The sequence below is a fragment of the Melanotaenia boesemani genome, chromosome 15, assembly GCF_017639745.1.
Source record: "Melanotaenia boesemani isolate fMelBoe1 chromosome 15, fMelBoe1.pri, whole genome shotgun sequence".
In the NCBI taxonomy this organism is placed as follows: domain Eukaryota; kingdom Metazoa; phylum Chordata; class Actinopteri; order Atheriniformes; family Melanotaeniidae; genus Melanotaenia; species Melanotaenia boesemani.
In genome coordinates this window covers 7107651-7127409 of record NC_055696.1, presented here as the reverse complement: position 1 = coordinate 7127409, position 19759 = coordinate 7107651, and the positions used below count along the sequence as shown (strand labels likewise).

General features: G+C 37.6%; 1 protein-coding gene across 6 annotated transcripts in view; it reads left to right on the top strand.

Annotated features, from left to right (window-relative positions):
* Nucleotides 1-2767: 2767 nt before the first annotated feature.
* Nucleotides 2768-19759, top strand: part of LOC121654180 (glutamate receptor 3-like) — an 80862-nt gene continuing 63870 nt past the window's right edge. For 2 of the 6 annotated variants that reach the window (XM_042008186.1, XM_042008187.1), the window contains exons 1-2: nucleotides 2768-3158; nucleotides 3602-3760. In XM_042008186.1, the coding sequence (XP_041864120.1) occupies nucleotides 3071-3158; nucleotides 3602-3760 (247 nt within the window). In that variant the 5' untranslated portion in view covers nucleotides 2768-3070. The remainder of the gene's footprint in view (nucleotides 3159-3601; nucleotides 3761-19759) is intronic. The other 4 variants (XM_042008185.1, XM_042008184.1, XM_042008183.1 and 1 more) reach the window with 4 other exon arrangements.

The window sequence follows — 19759 nt, the reverse complement described above, 5'->3', positions numbered from 1 at the left end:
TGGAGAGTTTCATTCAAACCCTCTGATCTTAAGCTTAAGTGCACTGAGACAAATTACATGAGCTCACAAGTGGCGGGAAAAGCATTTCTGCAAATGACATACAAACAGCGGTGCATGTATGCAAAAAAGGTCATGCTGCCCTGACAATATTTTTATTTGTGTAGTTAAACTTAATTATAGTGCAGATGGTCTCAATGTTTCCAAAGATTTGTGTGCCAAGGTTCAACCCACATCCAGATGAATAGGCACAGATTGTGCTGCCTGTTTGGCTGTACTGGTTATGTAGTGTTCTAAACAGGAATATCCTCACACACACACACACACACACACACACACACACACACACACACACACACACACACACACACACACACACACACACACACACACACACATTATACACTGTATTCTGCAACTCATTGATTGGATTATAACAGACTCTCATAGGGAGTAAGCAATATTGGAGTGAATAAAGCAATTTAACTTCCATGTCATTAAATAGATAAATGATAACACAGAACAAAGTTCAGACAGTGGAATTCAATAACTGGATTTCAATGTATATCTTATTTCAAAGCTCCAGCAGCGTGTAGCGCAGAATGTGTTTTATATTACAAACTAAAATGCAATAAAACAGAACCATGAAGGGAAACAACTGAACAACTGGGAGTGAAAAATCACCCGCAAACCTAAAAGGTAACTATCTAGATTTACTCCCACAGCCGTATTTTCAGTAAGCATAGATGGTGCATTAAATCACTTCTGAATATTATGCAGTTGAGAAGTTTCACTGAGCAACAAAACTAAGTTATCAGGTCAGCTTCTCATCTGGGCATCAACATCTTGACTGAGATTAGAGCATATTGTTCTGTTGATGCTGTGATGTTTAATTGTTGATCCCTGTTCTTGTCATACAAGCCTTAACCTAGGACAGGTAATAATTGTTTACCACACTGATGGTGAATTAACTGGATAGACCATGTGACAAACTGGGTCTCTACATTCGGCTGTGATCTTCTCATTATTAATGTATTTACATCTCTCTTAAATAAAGGCATTAAAACTCTACCCCAAAGGCATTATTATCATAATTTGTATGTGGGACTCAGAAATCATTAATTCAAGATGCCTGATCATATAAAAGTCAGTTTAAAAGTATAACCCACATATCCCCCACAAAACTGAGACACTATGTAAACTGTAAATACAAACAAATTGAAACAATGTGATAATCATTAAAAAAAATCTGTGTATTTGAAAGTAGTACATAGGCAAAAAAATTAGATGTTGAAACTGAGAGAGATTATTGTTTTTAAATATCTTTCCATTTTTTTTATTTGTTGCTAACTCTATTGTTGCTAACTATATTACATTCTCTCTATAAATAACACTAGAATTGTTTGTGATAATAATTACCCTTGTCCTGTATATAAAATATTTTCCTAATCTTCCTTGATGAGGGATTTTAGCTGCTCAGCAGCTTGAGTTTTCATAATGTGCCACGTGTTTTCAGCGGGTGACAGGTGTGGAGTGAAGCCAGGACAGTTAAGCACCTGGACTCTCATCCTACAGTCATGCTGTTGTGTCAGGTGCAGAATGTGGTTTGGCATTTTCTTGCTGAAATAAGAAAGGCCATTGGAATGAGAGGAACATCATCTGGATGGCAACATATATTGCTCCATGACCTGTATTCAAATGTAATAAATAATGGTAACACTACAGTTATGCAAAGCATCCACACAGTGTGTAGTAATGCTCCCTCCACATGCCGACTATAAAGCTCTCATGATGGTCCTCTTGTCTTTAGCCCTGAAGATAATTTGCTTAAGTCCATCTCAAATAAGCACATGCCCAATGAAAGTGGTAATATGTTTTGGATTTTGAAGTAGTTTGGTAGAAATTTTACCCGCTCTCCTGAATGCAACGACAAACTAAATAAGCCAATGCAGTGTTTTCGAAGCAGTGCTATCTTAGGGAAAGATGTTTGAACGGAAGGCAATTTGATAGAACCAAAAAACTCTAGATATCTTCTACCAGTTTGAAACTGGTCAGAATCTGCACCAGTTCAATGTTAGATAATCATAGGATCTCAAAATTAAGTAACTGACACAACAGGTCAGCTTGAATTGTTGTCTAGTTTTTTTTTTTTTTTTTTTAATAACTTTCCTTTCTTTTTATGTTGATTGTTTTATTTCTGCAGTTCCTGTTGATAATGGACTATCCTGTTGCCAACAAAAATGAGGGCTAACCTAAATGATTAATATAGACTAATTAAGTCTATTATGATCTTAATATATTTTTTTAGTTAAGCCACTTGACAGCCAGTGATTTAACATGCATAAAGCAGCGAATTTGCTCCCACAATTCCAGTTCCTGCACTTAAACACCTGCAGGGGACAGCGCAGGATTGTGCTGCCTGCGTGGAGGATGAATGCTGCATGAGCGCACCCACACATATTAATACAACAGGAAGGAATGGATGGATGGAAGGATAGCATACTTACATGGTCTATATACACGCACGCACAACTCAGCAGTATATTATTTGTCTCTACTGACTCCATGCTTGTGTGCACTGTTCTGCCTCTGCACCACGCACACACCAAACACTGCACCCCACACACCAACTCTGCAGTGACGTGACGAGAAAGACGGGAGGCTGCACTTATAATTCAACGTCAGACTAAGTTTGATAAACGCCCTCTTTCCCTCCCTCCACATTTCACTCTCCCTCCCACCTTCCTTCCTCTCTTTCACGCTCTGGCCAATTTCAATGTTCTTCGTCCACAGTAAGGAGATGCGCTTACCCCTCTCCTGCACCACCACCATCTTTGAGATAAAACACTGGCTTTAGGTTTCCAGCAGCAGCAGAGAGCTGGTGCTGCAGTTGCACTGGCACAAATTCAACGTGGGTGCACTAGAGAGAGAGAGAGAGATAGAGAGAGAGAGAGAGAGAGAGAGAGACGCCGCATCTTGTGGATTTCTTTGCCTTCAAGTCCATGTACATGGTTCTCCTTGCTTTTCCTCAGTCACGCACAGACCAGGAGTTGATTTCACTTCTCGGAGAAAAATGTGGAATCGCACATTTGCGACAATCCTTATTTTATTCAATTTTTGCGGGGACTCGCTGGCAGGGTTTCCAAACCAAATCAACATTGGTAAGTTATAAATATGCTCTGACTTGATTATTTCTTTGTTCACATGCTTTTAAGTAGGACACATCTTTGCAAGTAGCGACCACTCAGTTACGAGATTTTGTTTTTGCCTAAATCGTTTCCAACTTGGCTACTTGTCATAAACGCACAGGGCTGAGAGATTTTAAGCGTCTTTGGGGGCGGCTTTGTTAAAATAGAGTTGAACCTTACTGTCATAATGTCAGTTTCAGAATCTGCTGTGCTGTGTTTAGTGAAACTGTTTCACATTTATTAGTTTCCTTCTCCAAATCTTTAATATTTTTGTACTGTATCTCATGCGCAATTGTGCCACATATCATTAGAGTTCAGCTGTAAGGAAGTGCAGAATTTAAGTAGAATAAGTCCAGGCTACAGCTCGGTTTGGACTAATTAGAGCGCTGTTGTGTGTGACATGTCTTTTCCTGTAGGTGGGCTGTTCATGCGCTCCACCGTGCAGGAGCACAGCGCCTTCAGGTTTGCTGTCCAACTGTACAACACCAACCAGAATGTGACAGAGAAACCCTTTCACCTCAATTACAATGTTGACAACTTAGAGTCCTCCAACAGTTTCTCCGTCACACATGCCTGTGAGTAACTGCTCATTCTGTATGCTGATTGTCATAGCTATAAAGAAACATCAGTGTTTTGGGAATGTTTTCTTATCTTTTTGTAATGCAAGTTCTGGCAAACAACACACACCAACAAAGAGATTATATGAAACTAAGAAAAGGATAATCCAAAACTTGTGTGCAGATTTTTTATGAGCTCATGTCAGTTTTTGAATCAAAGGATGGCCTTAAAAAGATATCGATGGATTTGTGCCAAGTGTCTGGCCTAATACTCCAACTCCTTAGTCATGCTTTACAAAATGATCCAAATGGATGACTGAACTTGGACGCCTTTGACTGTCCAGATAGTAATTTTGTAATCAGAGAAATTCAGTAATTCTAGAGGTGATGATTTAGACCACTGTGCTTGAAAATACATAAGGGGCAAAAAAAAAAAAAAAAAAGCTTTACGGCTTATTTTAAGATGATTGAAAATTAAATTTTTTTCTAGCTGCCTATATGTATAAATTTATGTGTAAAGCAAAATCAGGCAGTATGATGCCTATTTCTTTTAATAATGATTTTCACATTAAGTTTTACCAGCATCTATGACATAGATTTTTCTGTCTACGCCTTTGATTATGAATCACCCATTTCATCATCTGTGACATGTTTCAGTCCATGAAGACATCTCTGCAAACATGATTAATTTGATATGAAGAACTGTTGTGTGTGGCATAGCTTTGTAATTGGCCGACCATTCCCTCTTTTTCTGCAATGGGCAGCAAGTTCTGTCTGGGGAATTAATTTGTTCTCTTTCTTCTCATCAACTGTACTTCACACTTCACATTTGAGGATCAGCTGCAGCTCTCTGAACTCTGTCAGCTGCCATATACGTGGCTGTGTAACATAATGAAGTGAGAACAAGGCTACTACAAGAAAGGGGATTTGAGCAGAACCATAGCTCATACGTTTAGAGCCCTCGGCTACCCTCGAAGTGTTGTGGTAATATATTATTGGTGAGTGTAGCAGCGCTCACCAACAACTGGTGTGCAGCAGCCTCGGGGAGAAGTTGCAGGCGGGCGCAGGTTTACACAGATTCACACACTCACACCATGACACTGCCCTGTGCGACTACAATCTTGCAATGTTGGCAGCTGAGTAATTACAGTGAAGCAGCTGTTGGGTCAGTGCTGAGCTCAAGGGCACTTCAGCAGCTGGGGTTGAGAGGAAGACCTCCTTTATTACGTGCTTGAATGGTCTAGATAAGGGGGTGTAGCACAAATGAGGGAAGTTGTCCATGGCTAGAACTGACACGGACTAAACTTAAATCCATTGTTTTTGAAAGAAGCTTATGGGTTTTCTTAAAGGATAAGAAGAAAACTACGAGTGGATTAATTTCAGCGCGATAAGCTGATGCAAACTAAGCTCAAAGAACAGAGAGTAGCTCATTAAGGCAGACTTGCCAGGTCAATCTTTTAACTAAAGAACTGTGTGAAGATGTATTAAAGTACACAATTCTTATTTTAGCAGTTTGGATTGCATAATCCCCGGCTTGCTTGGCAGGTGTTGATGAAGCAAATGAGTGTGATGATTAGAATTTGACACATTTCTATTCTGGCAAAAATTACAGATTAGTCACCAAGCTTTCCCACAACTCACATTTTGTTAATATTAGTAAGTGTTAAGATGACTTATATTTTAAATGTGCTTGTTGTTGGTGATCCTGGGGATATAAATCCCTCGTTACAATGAAATGAACAAGTAAAAGAATTTAAAAGAAAGCATCAGACTAATTACTTTTTCCTCAGATCTCATCCGTTGTGTTTGTTGTTTGGATTATTGCCAGGATAAAGCAGAACAACACTGCTGTCCTCCAGCTGGGTCAGTATGTAATGATTGTTACAAATCCCTGATGGCAAAATGACTCTATCGGCATTGAGGATCAATATGTGGAAGGCCATAGTCCATCAGCAGTGTGTTTGTGTGTGGCTACGGTTTGTTCCCTATGGAAAAATCAATTGTCACCAAACTTTCATTTTCTCTATCATGGTCCCTACTATTACATGGCTGAATCTCATACTTTCTTTGGTCAGGGACCCTGAATTCTCACAATTTTGACACATGCATCGTAGACAGTGTGTGAAAGTCAATGAACAACCTTATAACCAGCCAATGATGCACTGGAGCAAACAATTTTCAGATGTGATTGAATTGATTCTGACAAAGAACTTTGTTGTTGTTGTGTTCATTGTCTCACCAATTTGTGTCTGGAGTGACGCTGCAGGACGTATTGATGTGACACTTTGCTGCAGGCCAGAATTGACAGCGTGCATAGATGCAGAAATGGGAAGGTCATATCCATTAAGACTGAGGTCAGGGCTGGAAGAGACAGTGGAGGCAAAGCTGGGATGGAAAATACACATCAGTAATGAAGCAAGAAATAAGGTATTAAATCCTTAATGATGTCTAATCTCAGTTTTGCCTTGTAGTAGTTGTGTTCTTATATGATTAAAAAACACTTAAAAAACCACATCGAGGATTTTTAAAAATGCATTTTCAAGCAAACTTTAATTTAAGAAAATGCTAATAATGTTGCACAGAGTTTCTTATTAAATCGTTTATTATAGTTATCCATCCTCCCCCTGGTGTGACTCAGTCAGTGCGATGCTGTTCAGACAGAGGCTAATGTTAGAGCACTTCAGTGTGTAGGCAATGGACAGTCCCACTAATGCAGCACAGACCAGTTCATGCAGCCAGATCTCCACCTCCTCCTACTCCTTCTTCTGCTCTTCTTCTTCTGCATTGTTAACATCGTCGTGAATACTTTGAGTCATCAGCAACATACAAATTAGGACATTTCAATCTATGCAGAGCTTGTGTGCTGATTAACACGTGGAAAATTATGCATGCAACTTTAAAGGCATGAAGTAACATGATGCTTATGTGATCAAACCTATCCTATTATTACCATAATGTGTATTTGCCTGTTTTTTCCGTAGACAGTGTCATATTCATTTTCTAATTCTTCATTTTTTTCTTTTGGAGGTAGTGAGTTATTTTAAAGAAGAGGCATGCAAACATGCTGTTCATAGTTGGCTGTGTAGAGTTAATGTTTTAATACTGTTATTTGTTCAACAAAGCCTTTGAATGAGTAGTTCATCATTGTGGGAAAATGCTTACTCAGTTGCTTGCCTAAAGTTAGATCAGAAGATTGATTCTCTTCTTATTTCTGTACAGTAAATATGAAGCTGCAGCTAGCTGCTTCTTCTACTGCAGCTGCTGCTCTTGGCACAAAGACTGCAACTGCTTCCTTCTTTATACGGCCAAAAAATTTATGTGTAGAGAAAAAAACAAACAAACAAACAAAGAAATAACAACAACAAAAAACCAAACAAAATTTAAAAAAAAAACTTAGTATGTTCTTTTTTTTGTTTGTTTTTTGCTCGGTAAAGAACCGTAAATCTTTATACTTCTAGACAACTTAGTGTTTTGCGGCAAATATTCTGGAGATGACATGTGTGAGCGTGTCTTACCATCTCAAGTCATTTTTACAGTGTTAAAAAATTACACAAACATCTGCTGACATTTAGCTTTTGAGTGCATTTGGAAAGTGTTTAATCAGCATTCAATCTTGCATCAAATATACCTTCAGTTGTCAAGTTTTTCTTGCTTCAGATCTGATAGGCATTGATGAGACTATAACACATAGCTGTACATGCTAATGCCTGTGCTTTAGTGAGGGAAGCTAGAGTGGACACAGCTCACTGATTATTAAAAACACAGTTTTACTGACTGTAATATCCAACAGCAACTCTCAGACAAAAAACAGACTAAACTGATCAATTTTTACCAATCAGATGAGATATTTGACAGCTATTCTCTATCCTGCTGTGTTCAGTCAACAATAATAAATCAGCCTAATTATACAATTAAAAGTCACACTAATCATAAATTTCTGTCTAACACAGCTGATACAGAATACAGCTGATGCCAGTTATTGTAGTTAGGCTTACAACCTGGGAATTACTGGTAGTTTTTTTGACATGTTCTGAATACATGCAGCCCTAGAGTGCTGAGGATGGATTTGTGACTGGTGACAATAAGAAATTATTTAATCAGCTTGTTTTAGAGGGAAGTGGACTTGGTTTTACAAAAAAAAAAAAAAAAAACTGTAAAATGGCCATATGTTTTGACTCCAGCATGTCCAACTTTTTTTTTCTCCTTAATTTCCTTGAACACCAAGGTTGCTGTCTCTTGCAAACCCCATGCGAAGTAATAGTTTTTCCATTTTTTTCTCTCACTCACAGTTTGATGCGGTTTAGGCAACAAAACAACTTAGATAGGAAAAAGATCATTGACTTAAAAACAGGCTTTTAAAACCCTACATGTTCTTCATAAAGATTCACCATGTGACAATGTGGGAGAGACCCAGGGCTCATTTGACTGAAAAATGTTGAGTCTGTGTATTTGTAGAAAAGTAAAAAAGCTCATTTTTGCTCCATAAGGATGGCTCGCTCCTGGCCAGGACCCAAATGCAGGATCATATAGGAAGCAGGTGGACATTTTTGTTAGTTTTTATAATAACAAAAGCACTGCCACAGCAAGGTACAAATGCATAAAATAATCCAAATAAATAAACAGACAAATCGGACTAATGGAATGGGAAAAACTAGGACTAGAAGGTAACAAAGACAAAACAATGACTATGATCCGGCTGCCAACAAAAGTAACCAAGTAACCAAGGGTTACATGTACACTGAGGAGATCTAACTAAACACAGAGCAGGTGGCACGAACAGCAAACTAAGACCAGGGGCCTCATTTATAAAACTGTGCATAGCAAAGCAAACTACAGGTGGTATCTGCAGCGCAAAAAGGAAATGCTGCGCACAAAAACTTTCAGATTTATCAAAGTGTGCACACGCACATCCCATGCCTGTTTCCGTTTCTAAATCAGAATCAACTCTAAAGTTGGTGCACATGAGGTAGCGCCTTGCCACACCCTTGTGGTGGCCATAAAAGGTCAGGTGAATGCCTATAATGAATATTCATCATATAGTTTCCATGATGGCTTAGAAGGGAAAAAGAACGAAAAAGCATAATTTTTTGGTGTGTGAGACAGAGATCCTGATGCCGTGGGCATTACCAGTGTCAGAAAGGCAGAGGAGGATAGCAAGCAGCAGATACTGTCAACACCGTGTCAGAACCATAGACTGTATATCAAAGATGGACGGAGCCTACGTGACGTCACCCGTAGGTTTCTAAAGGTTTCCCTTTTTCTTGAAAATCTTGTTTTTTTCCCCTGAGTGTGCGCTCTTAAGGGAATTAATAGTGAATATGCCTCTTTATTCAGTTCTGCAAATGAGCTTTAATATCTAACGTGGTATGAAAGGTAATAGTGGATTGTCCACAAATGTCTCACATTTCACACCATTTCCTTGATTTTATTCTGTGCCGTTGGTGTCGCTGTTTCCCGTTTTTCTAGATTATGTGCGTACACCTGGGCCAGTGTTTGCATGGAGGATGGAACATTCCCTGTCAAGTTTGGTTTTCATAAATCCCAAAAGTTGACTATATTTGGCGTACACCAGTTTTTGTTCCTACATCAGCTTTAGAAATGAGGCCCCAGGAGTGTACTGAACAGGAAGTAAAGAGAGCAGAACATACAAGGCATGGACTCTACAAAATAAGACATGAAACCAAAACACAAGACTGAAAAACAGCCAAGAACAGAAACTAAGGAACAAAGTAGGGCAGAAATAAAGCAACCAAAGCAAAAACTCATAAACCATGGCAGATGGCTGCTTTGAGTTAGCTATTTCTTTCTGTTTTCAATGTTAAGCTAAGCTACACAGGCACACACACTAGCTTCACATTTATTGTGCAAATATTTACATTTGTACATCAGAAAAGTTGAAGTTCTTTGTCAAATCAAACAAGCATACAGTCTCAAAATCTGCACCAATTCCTTGAATTCCCTCTCACGTAGGCCCCAGTTATGAAGCTGTGAGGTTCCCTAGGGTTGTTTTCTCTTGTTAGATCTCTTAGAGTTTATAATTATATTTTCAATATCTAAAGAAAAATGCCAAATATCAATGCTTCACATATTTTTCTAGAGTGACTGAAGCAAAACAAACATGGTTGAATGTAACCAAGCACAGAACAACCTTGAGTTCATCATAACTCTGAGAATTCATATGAACCGACAAGTCATGAATACTGCATGAGCGTCAGGGACAAGGTTGTCAAATAATTTGGCATGAGGGGGAGTATTCCTCCAGATAGTTTCTATCTTAATCCACACACTGACCAGAGTAATAAATGTGCATTATGTAAGAAATCAAACTGAAACTGCTTGTCAGTATTGCAATAAGGTCACGGATAATCACCACCTTTGCTTTGGTCAGTCACATTGTTTTTACAGTTGAAGGATTCAGTCACTCAATCAGGGAGGCTCAAACAGAAAGAGACACTTCCCCAAAAGCATGCCTTTTTATCACGATATATACTTCTGAAAATATCAGAGTTACTGCAACTGCAGCCAGTGTTGTCAGCTTGATGACCTGCACTGAGCTGACGAGTACTCATCCTCAGATTTATTATGACTTTCTGAAAAGCATAAACATGCATGTACTGCTGTTTTCCAAGCAGTATTTTCACTGACATGAATAGATGATTTGACCCTTAGTTTAACAAGAACTTTTAAGGTCCATTGCTGTGGGGAAAGACATGACTCATTAGCCATCATGCAGAATAAATATATTACGTTTCTTTGAACAAGGGAATAGTGATGCTAAATAAATGTCATTAACTGTAAATATTTAAATAAATAAAATTTAAATGTCAGTAGACTGAAGGGATAACTATCAGTCACGCTCAAAAAGCTACATATATTAGCAAAATAAACTCAAAGCGACTTTATCTTAAGTAAGAATCTTTTTTCTTATTTTACTGTAACTGAGTCAGGCTGGTCATAAACTGTGAAACAGCAAGAGTCTTGAATAGCTTTAGGGGCAAGCCACTGGAGATGTGCAGTTAGTGTTTCATCCTGTGCATCAGAATGTGCTTACATGTTAGTGCTATAACAGAGCGACGGTGATCACTACTGACTGCAGTTTGTTGCAGCCTTACACGTCCTCCATCGTGGCCACCTCTGAAATCTCTGCTGTTATTCACTAAATGCTACCTGAGATTATTTAAGGACCGCCAGCCCGTGAGCTATACAGAAAAATGGAAAAGAAAACCAAAGACGCCATCGGGGAGGTGAATAATTTAGAGGGAATGCTTTCAGAAATTTGAAAAAAAGATGTTTGGAGCCTTTGTACTTAAATGTAAAGGAGAAAATTCACATCAGCACTCTGTTACTTTTGCATTTTTAAACAAGAAACAGGTCATCCCGTATTATTCTGGCTAATTGAGTGTATTTAGTCCCTAGTGAAGCTTCTTTGTAGTGATGTTTTACAATGCAGAGGATCAAAAAGAAAATACTAATAAACTCTGAAATAGTTTTTCTGAAGATGTTGTAATTTGTAAACTTAATAATGAAAATTGCAAAAGAGTGCAATGTTTCAAAAAGGGTTTAAACACTTTAGTGAAAAAAAAGAAAGTAATATTTTGATTATGGGGTTTCAATAATTTGAAGAAGTTTACATTGTCCTTTACTGTCTCCTCTGCTGTGTTATATCACTGCTTCTCTTGTTGTAGTGGCCTCTGGATAATGTTTTTCAGTATATGTAAAGAATGTGTAGGTGGTATGTTTGCAGCACTTTTTTTTCCAACAGTTTTTTCTGCTTCATAATACTTCAGTAGCCTCAGGCCATATCTTCAGTATGTTTTGCTGTTGTAGATTTCTTTCTGTCATGTTGTATCTAGTTGTTTTTCTTAAATTAGAGCTAATCTAACGAGTGTTGCTCCTCTCTTAGTTTATAATGAGAATCTAAGGGAGTAACACAGTGGAAAAAAATGTCTGCTTTTACAAAGCTGTATTCAGTCGAGAAAAGGGTAGAGGGAACTCCAGCCAATGTGCAACAACACTGCCTAAGGAGAAACACCTACTCAGCCTTCACTTCTTATATGCCCTGTGCTTTCTCTGTGGTTGGCCAACTGAGACAAATTGTGCAACAATGCAGACCTTAATGTGGATAAAAATATGAAACGCTTAAATGTCATTACACAGAAATCATTTAAACTGTGTGGCCTTTCCCTTTTGTCAGACTTTTGCCACAAAACAAACATTTAATATGATTTTATGGCCAAATTAAACCAGTGTGTCCTCACAAGCCTTTGAATACAGTACACCTTATTAAACTGAGACCAGATGAGGTGATTTTAAGACTCATTATCAGAATTCAATCAGTACTCATTACTATGAGCATGCAGCCAAGTTGACCTGATCAGCTGGACCTGAATGAAAATTAAAATTTAGTCTTGACTGATTTTCCTTATTAAAGCCAATAAAACAATATTTAAATGGCAGACACTGTGCAGCTGAGTTTAGGTTAGGAACAGCAGCAAGTCAGCATAATAGGTAAGATTTTGTGAGACAGGTGAAGTATGTCTTATGATCACATTATAGTTTATTTTGTTTGCCTGCTAATATTTGCTTCTTTATGTTTATTCTTAAAGTGCAAAGTTGGCTAATTTAATTTGGCTTTAAGCTATGACGTAATGTCCAATCCTTAGTTATTCTGAGGTCAGTAAAATTTCAATACTGACAGCCACTGTGACTATGGTCCACAATAACAGGTCCTAAAAAGGTTATGACGTGCATAAAACATGAGCTCTATTATAACGGGATTGCATGCATCAGTTAAAGATTGACACTGATGAAAAATACTGAAGGTTCTTTTGCTTTGGAAAATCTTTTTCACATCCTTCTCCTCACTTGCTTTGGCGAAGGTTTCATATGCAGATAGGTTCTGCTTGGCTGAACTGATTGGTCGATGTTAGCTTGTAGTGGAAGATAGACAGCTTTTCAATCACATAATATTACAACACAAATTCTTTTAAAAGTGAAGGGTCATATTCGAACGGGTCACCTGACGGACTTTTTGATGGTTGCAGAAAATTTCTTGGTTTTTCACAGCATACACCATGACTGACCCAGAAGAAAAATAACTGGTGAACTCTTAGCGCCATGAGATTTCCCAGTAAATAATGACAATTTGGACAGCGAACCAGCACACGTAAGTTGCAGGACATTGCCTGAATCAAATCAGCTCATTTTTTCCTGCATTGACAGGTCCGGCTGCCCAGTGAAAACTGTTTGCTCAAAGCCACTGATATTCATCTCATGATGTAACCAACATCTGTAGTAAACTACTTTTTGTTTATGTAAGGTTCACAAATCTCCAAATTTGCTTAAAGTTATGAAGACTGTTTATGAAACATATCAGATGGACCAAAATGCAACAAAGAGACTGTAGTCCTCATCTAATGTTTTGTACATATATACAACCGCAATTAAAAACAAAGTTGGGATACTATGTAAAAATATAAATAAAAACAAAATGCAACTTTTTTCAAATCTCATAAACCCATATTTTATTAACATAAACAACATATCAGATGTTGAAACTAAGATATTTTATGTAAAATAATAGCCCATTTTGAATTTGATGGTACCATCTGATTAGCTAAAAAGACTCAAATGAGTAAGATGCTCAAATCTGAAAGGTACAAAATCTGTTAATTTGCAGCATCCTGAAAGGTCACTGTAATAACTTTATTAGAAATGTACACATGTGCTTCCTTTATTCAAGCCTCCAGATTTGAGGAAAGCTGGATTACAGACTTTCCAAACTTTTCATATCTTACAGTGGGGGTGTGTTCTATCTATAGAGTGCATTGTTTTGTTAAAAAAACACAATTGTACATTTGAAGTGTACAGTTATAGCAATAAAAAATGAAATATGATAAATAAAATAACATTTAAAAAAAATATTTTTATAACATCACTTTACATTCTGTCAAATTAACATATTCCCACATAGCCTGAATTTCTTGAAATGGTAGCATGTTTCCTTTCCAGCTAGTTGTGTCCAGTTTGCTTCCATGAGGGAATGCTGAATTTCCAGTTTGTCTCAGTCTGTCAGTCAGCACATTCTTAAGATTTGTTGGCTTCCTCCATCCAGCTAAGTAATGCTGTTTCATTTGATGATCTCCTTTCCAATCCTTTCATGCGAGCTGGGAGAGTTTTCTGTCTGTTGTCATGTGTGTAACATAAAGGGTTAATAAGTGGGGTAGTGATATAAAAACTCAACTAAGAGTCAAGGTGCAACATGAAATCTGAGTTATCTGTATCAGTTGCTTTATGAATTTTTTTTAAAAAAAGGTTCTCACATAATTTAAGACTATAGAGATAAGGTAAATTCATACTGAGTTTAAGGTTTTATATTAAGACCCTATCCAATTACAGCCAGCTTTTAACCTTGTTAACATGTTCTGTCATATGCTAGAAGATAGAGGACGGTTATCTATTTTTCAAACTGCAGTGCAGAAACATTAGTCTGAAACATGGCTCTGATCAAAAACCTTAAAAACTCACTGACAATCTGCAAGCTGGGACTTGTCAGTCCTGACGATACAAGGTGATGTTTATCTAATGTTAGACATTTCTCTGATTTCCTTCCACAGTAAAAAAAAAACATCCAAGTTCAGTTAACTGGCAATTCCAAATTGATCATAGTTGTTATTCTGGGTGACCATATGTCTTTACGATGGACTGGTGACAAATCCTGGGTGAACCTTGCCTCTTGCCTTATTAAAGGAAAAAGATCGGCTCTGACCCTGCAGCCCTGAACAGGATGAACAGGATGACCTTGGTTGCATGTAGCATCTCTTTCTGGGACCAGTATCAGGCAGAAAATTAAAATTTACTTAAGAGACCTTTGTGTGACACTGTCTACAGAATAGAAAGTTTATTACAAAACCTAGATGCTGAAACAGGATGACTTTTGAAATCCTCTGACCTTTGAGCAGTATAGTTTTCACTTTTGCAGTATAAAATATCAGCATCCACCTCATAGGTCACTGCAAAATTTGATGACTGTTACTCCTCTGACTTTGTGCCTCTGTACATTTATGGTTTCTTAATGGATCACTGACAATAATAATTTACTTTATCTGTGTCACCTTCACTTACAACCTCTCTTTGAAGTGATCATAAAGATGTTGCAGCTGCATATTTTGTCCTCCTCACTTAACATATGATCCTTAGATAAGCATGACAGGTATCCCCATATGGCTAAGACCAATATGGCCTCTCTGTCTCTTTTTGGAGAGCAAACTAACACCCTGCTGCTTTTCTCTTCTCTCAGGCACACATTTATAGGTTGGAAAAATAATTTCCAACTTTGCAGATGTACACACATAGACACAAAAGTAAATTTCTAGCTTCAATGTGTCCAATGCAGCTCCCAGTCTATCAAATCCTATGGCAACTCCAGTTCCTCTATATCCTTTGTCCATTTCCAGTTTCTTGCTCTCACATTTTGATTTGCATCAAGTTTGATTTCTTCACTGCATCTGCTGTTGGCTTGCAGGGACAGCAGCTCATCTCACATATGACCGTTGATGCTTCTGTGGCGGCTGGTGAGAGCTGAAATGAAACAACAGGAGAGGGACAAAGGAGAAAGCAAGATACAAACAACAATGTTAGGCAGATGTGGGTGTTTGTGCTGTGATGAATAGGATGAAAGGGTCAGAAGAGCCAACATATTCTAGTTGGATATTTATCATGCAGAGAAAGCCTGTATTAGTAATCTGAACAAAAACACACAGAGCAGAAAAATACCACTTCCACCTCTGCAATAAAATAAATGATGCGTGTCTTAATTTCTGACCACGATCTGGGGAATTTACTGTAGCTTGCTTGTGTTTATGGCTTCATGAGCCCAAATAAATTGTTTCATTAGTTCTTCTAAGAGAACAGTCTGATAAACAAAAGATACAGCTGTCACTTTGCAAATACAAATGTTGAATTAATTAAATGAACATTTTATTAATCCCTGAAGAGAAATCATAAGCAGCAATAATAAATATTAAGGCAAAAATAACTAGGTAAATGAATAACAAAACCAAATAAACATAAATATAATAAGTGTAGCAGAGATTAAAGGCATAATTGAGATTTCTATGAGTTCACAATGAATGCATTGGGGTTTGTAGCCTGGCAACCACTGAGCTGATGACATCATGTATAGCAGAGGCATGTAACGAAAAATATCTCTTTTAGTGAAAAACAATAGGGAAACTTCCTGCCAACACTTTGATATCCAGGGTGCAGTAACATATCCAGGATGACACCATCTGTTGTTAACAAGCGCTGCAGTTCCTCCTTTTCTCTTGCAGCTCTGTCTGTATTGTCGAAGTCCAGACTGTGTTCCTGCAACCATGCCTCAGTGACACACAATGCTGCATTTACCAATATTCAAACTGTATCCTCATCAGCAATCTTAAGCTCATCCACTTTATTTGCTTGTGATTTCACATTCCCAGTATGGGTTAAACTTCTATTCTTTGCTCTCTGTATTGCTCCTGCTCTGCATCCCAGACATCTCCTCTTCAACTAGTCAACTCAATTCAATGCAATTCAGCTTTATTTGGAAAGTGTGAAACAATGTAATCTTAGGGCACTTTACATACAATCAATTTGAGTCAATTCATTGTCATCCCATCTGTATTCATACACGCAAATTCATAATAAATACGAGCCTAGTTAAGGAAAACCAGTTGCATTGAATTTTGACTTTGATTCAGCCCCCATCCTGAGCATGCACGGGTCAATGGGCGACAGTGGGAAGGAAAAAAACTCCCCTCTGCCTCCCATCTGCCTCAACTGGTTGGGGTGGAGAAGAAAGGAAAGCGAGACTAACAAGCATCATAACTTTTAGCCAGGGTGACCTGCTGAGAGAGGAGAGAACAAATATGTTAATGGTGCCAATATTGTCATGAGTTTATACATGAAAGATAAGGAGCAGAGAGATGAAAAGGAAGTGCTCAGTGCATCCCTCAGCAGTCTAAACCTATGGCAGCATAACTAAGAGATGGTTAGACCACCCCTAACTGTACAATGATTTATCAAAAAGGAAGGTTTTAAGCCTGAGTTTTAAAGATAGAGTTTCCGCCTCCCGAAACCAAACCCGGAGCTGGTTCCATAAGAGAGGGGCCTGACAGCCATAGACTCTGCCTCCCATTCTACTTCTAGAGACTTGAAGAACCACAAGCAAACCTGAGAGCAATTGCTTTATTGAGAATATAACTATGAGATATTTGATATACAATGGAGCTTTGTCATGAAGAGCTTTGTATGTGAGGAGGAGCATTTTAAATTCTATCTTAAATTTAGCAGGGAGCCAATGAAGAGACGCTAAAACTGGAGAAATATCACATATATCCCATATCCCAACATCCCATGCTGTATAAAATACCATTGGTTGCTATGTGTATAAAGAAAGAAAAATCATGATGTGCTCATCCCCTGACCTCAATCCTATTGAGAACCTGTGGAGCGTCTATGAGTGTGGGTGACGGTAGTTCCAAACAGAACTCTGGGAGGAAATTCTGGTTTCCTCAAATAAGATCCAGACAGAAATTATCCATAGATTTAAAAGTTTAATGAATGAAAAAATTGTCAAGGCAATATCAAAAAAGGACCCCTATGTTAACATGTAACTTGATCTGTAAAATGTTTCTTTTTTTATTATTATCTCCTATGCAATGCATTTTGCGTGTACATTTTCAATTCTTTACTACTTAGGTAACGTTTTGAAACTGTTGCGGAGTGGTTGAGTGCTATGAGTGATTGGCAATAAATTCAGTTTATTGTTATTTAATCCAGATCATTATTATATAATTTTTGATTATTAAAAAATCTTCTTTGCTGTCTTTTAAATGGATTATTTAGGAGACTAAACAAAACAGCATATGGATAATAAATTGAAACACTGTGTATGTCGTATCCATTCCATGTTAAATGATGACCTAAAAAGAGCAACCATGAAGCAGGACACTTTCCTGATTTTGGAGAGGAAGTCATTGAACTTCTTTTTTTTTTTGGCTCTTTAAATCTAGAGAAGTGTCCTTTAAAATTAAAACACATAGCAGCCTCAGGAATATTTAGCATTTTATTACAGCATGTCCCAAACAGCTGTCTCAGTTTTGCAGATACCTGTTTGTCCTGCATTAAAAAAAGGCATCATCCAGGTCTTTGTAGCTACATGAGGTAATCTGATGTGTGTATTCATGTTGAAGGTTGTTTGTGTGGAAGAAAGGAGGAATTATAAAATGATAAAAAAGAAATAGCTGAAATGACTGCTCAAGTATGCATGGCAGATACATTTATTTAGGTTTACCCTCCTCCATAATGAATAAGAACTTTAGTAAAAATGGAAAAGCCAGATCAAATGAATGCAAAAACCTTTACAAGTTTTTGTTTCCCTTTTCTAGCATCCTTTTTCTAAATTGACCCATCAAAATGTACAAAAACATGGATGGATACAGAAATATTGTCATGTTAAAGATAAGCGATGTCTTTGGAATGTAATAACAGCACAGGGAAAGTGTATATATACAATAAGTAGGCAAAAACGGCTCTTGAAGAATAAGCTCAAACCTGCTGTCACAATCCATTAACCCTAGCAGGACAATGAAATTACTGTGGACCACTCCATCCTAAATGAGTGTGTTACATTATATAACATGAACAATTATATGACATTAATGGACCTTTAACCAAACATAGCTTAAGTGTATTTATGTCAAGATGCAGATCCTCATGTGCAGCATTCACTATAATTATGTTATCTAGAAATTCATTCACTTAAAAATAACAACAGTATAAATGTACACTCATTGTGTACTGCTGACTGGTTTAGCAGATTTTCGGTATATCTATGTATACTGTACTTGCTGTCTTTTCTTCCTGTGCGTTTGTTTGTGCATTACTGCATTTCCTTGTGGATTACCACTTACAAACCCATTGGCAGTGCCATACAGTCTCTGTACAGAAATCTGTATATCATCCACGTGCCTCATGCATGTGTCCTCAAGGGGCTGCTCATAAATAACTGCTCCATAGCACTGCCAGAGGTCGAAAACTCCATGTCACCTATAACTAATGCATGTGCCGTGATAAGTTACTGCACTAATGCAGACTGTAAAGTGAACTCTTATTCATGGAACTGTTTCATGGAAATATATATATATATATATATATATATATATATATATATATATATACTCATTCAGTGGAGCCAATCTAACAAACTAACATTTACACTGCTGTGGTTCTAAGCTTGTTGCTAACATAGATGCTAACATTAGCTTCATATTAGTGACAAACTTCTCCAGGTGTGTTTTAAAGTAGATGAAGGTGGATGTGGTGGATCCAGCGTCTTATAATTTTATACAGAACATACAGAAGTTCCAGTTTTCTGCTCTTAAACTAGTCCTTTATTGTTATTAAGTTTTAATACCTAAACATTACAGGTGCTGCAGAAACAGCTGAGTTTTATCAGTGTTTTGACCGATTGCACGTGGGCGCGTCTTTGCGATGTTACGTCATTGTTACGTGTGGAGAAATGACAGCAGACAAGAGATCGGACAGAGAGAAAATCATAAAAATAATATGATTGTTCACGAGTTGAGTCTCAAGTCTTTTAAATGCGAGTCCAAATCGAGTCTCAAGTCACTAGAAATGCAACTTAAGTGCGTCTTGAGTCTGAGTCCCAGACTTGAGTCCCTATCTCTGGTAAATAAAAATGACTGCACTGGTGGTTATAAAATCAACAGTGTTTTTGTGGCTGAATACTTCATTTTAATGGGCTAATTTTTCAGTCAGTTTCAGACAACTTGTCAGCCTCTACAACAGAAACAGAAAAACACATGAATGAGAGCACTTCTTTTGGGAATTCGGCTGTAAGTGCACATGAGTGCAGAAAATAGCAGAGGAATAAACAGATGTAAAAGGCATATGACCAAAGAAATCACGTCATGACTAAGCTGAATTTATGTTTTCTGTCATTTAGCAAACTTT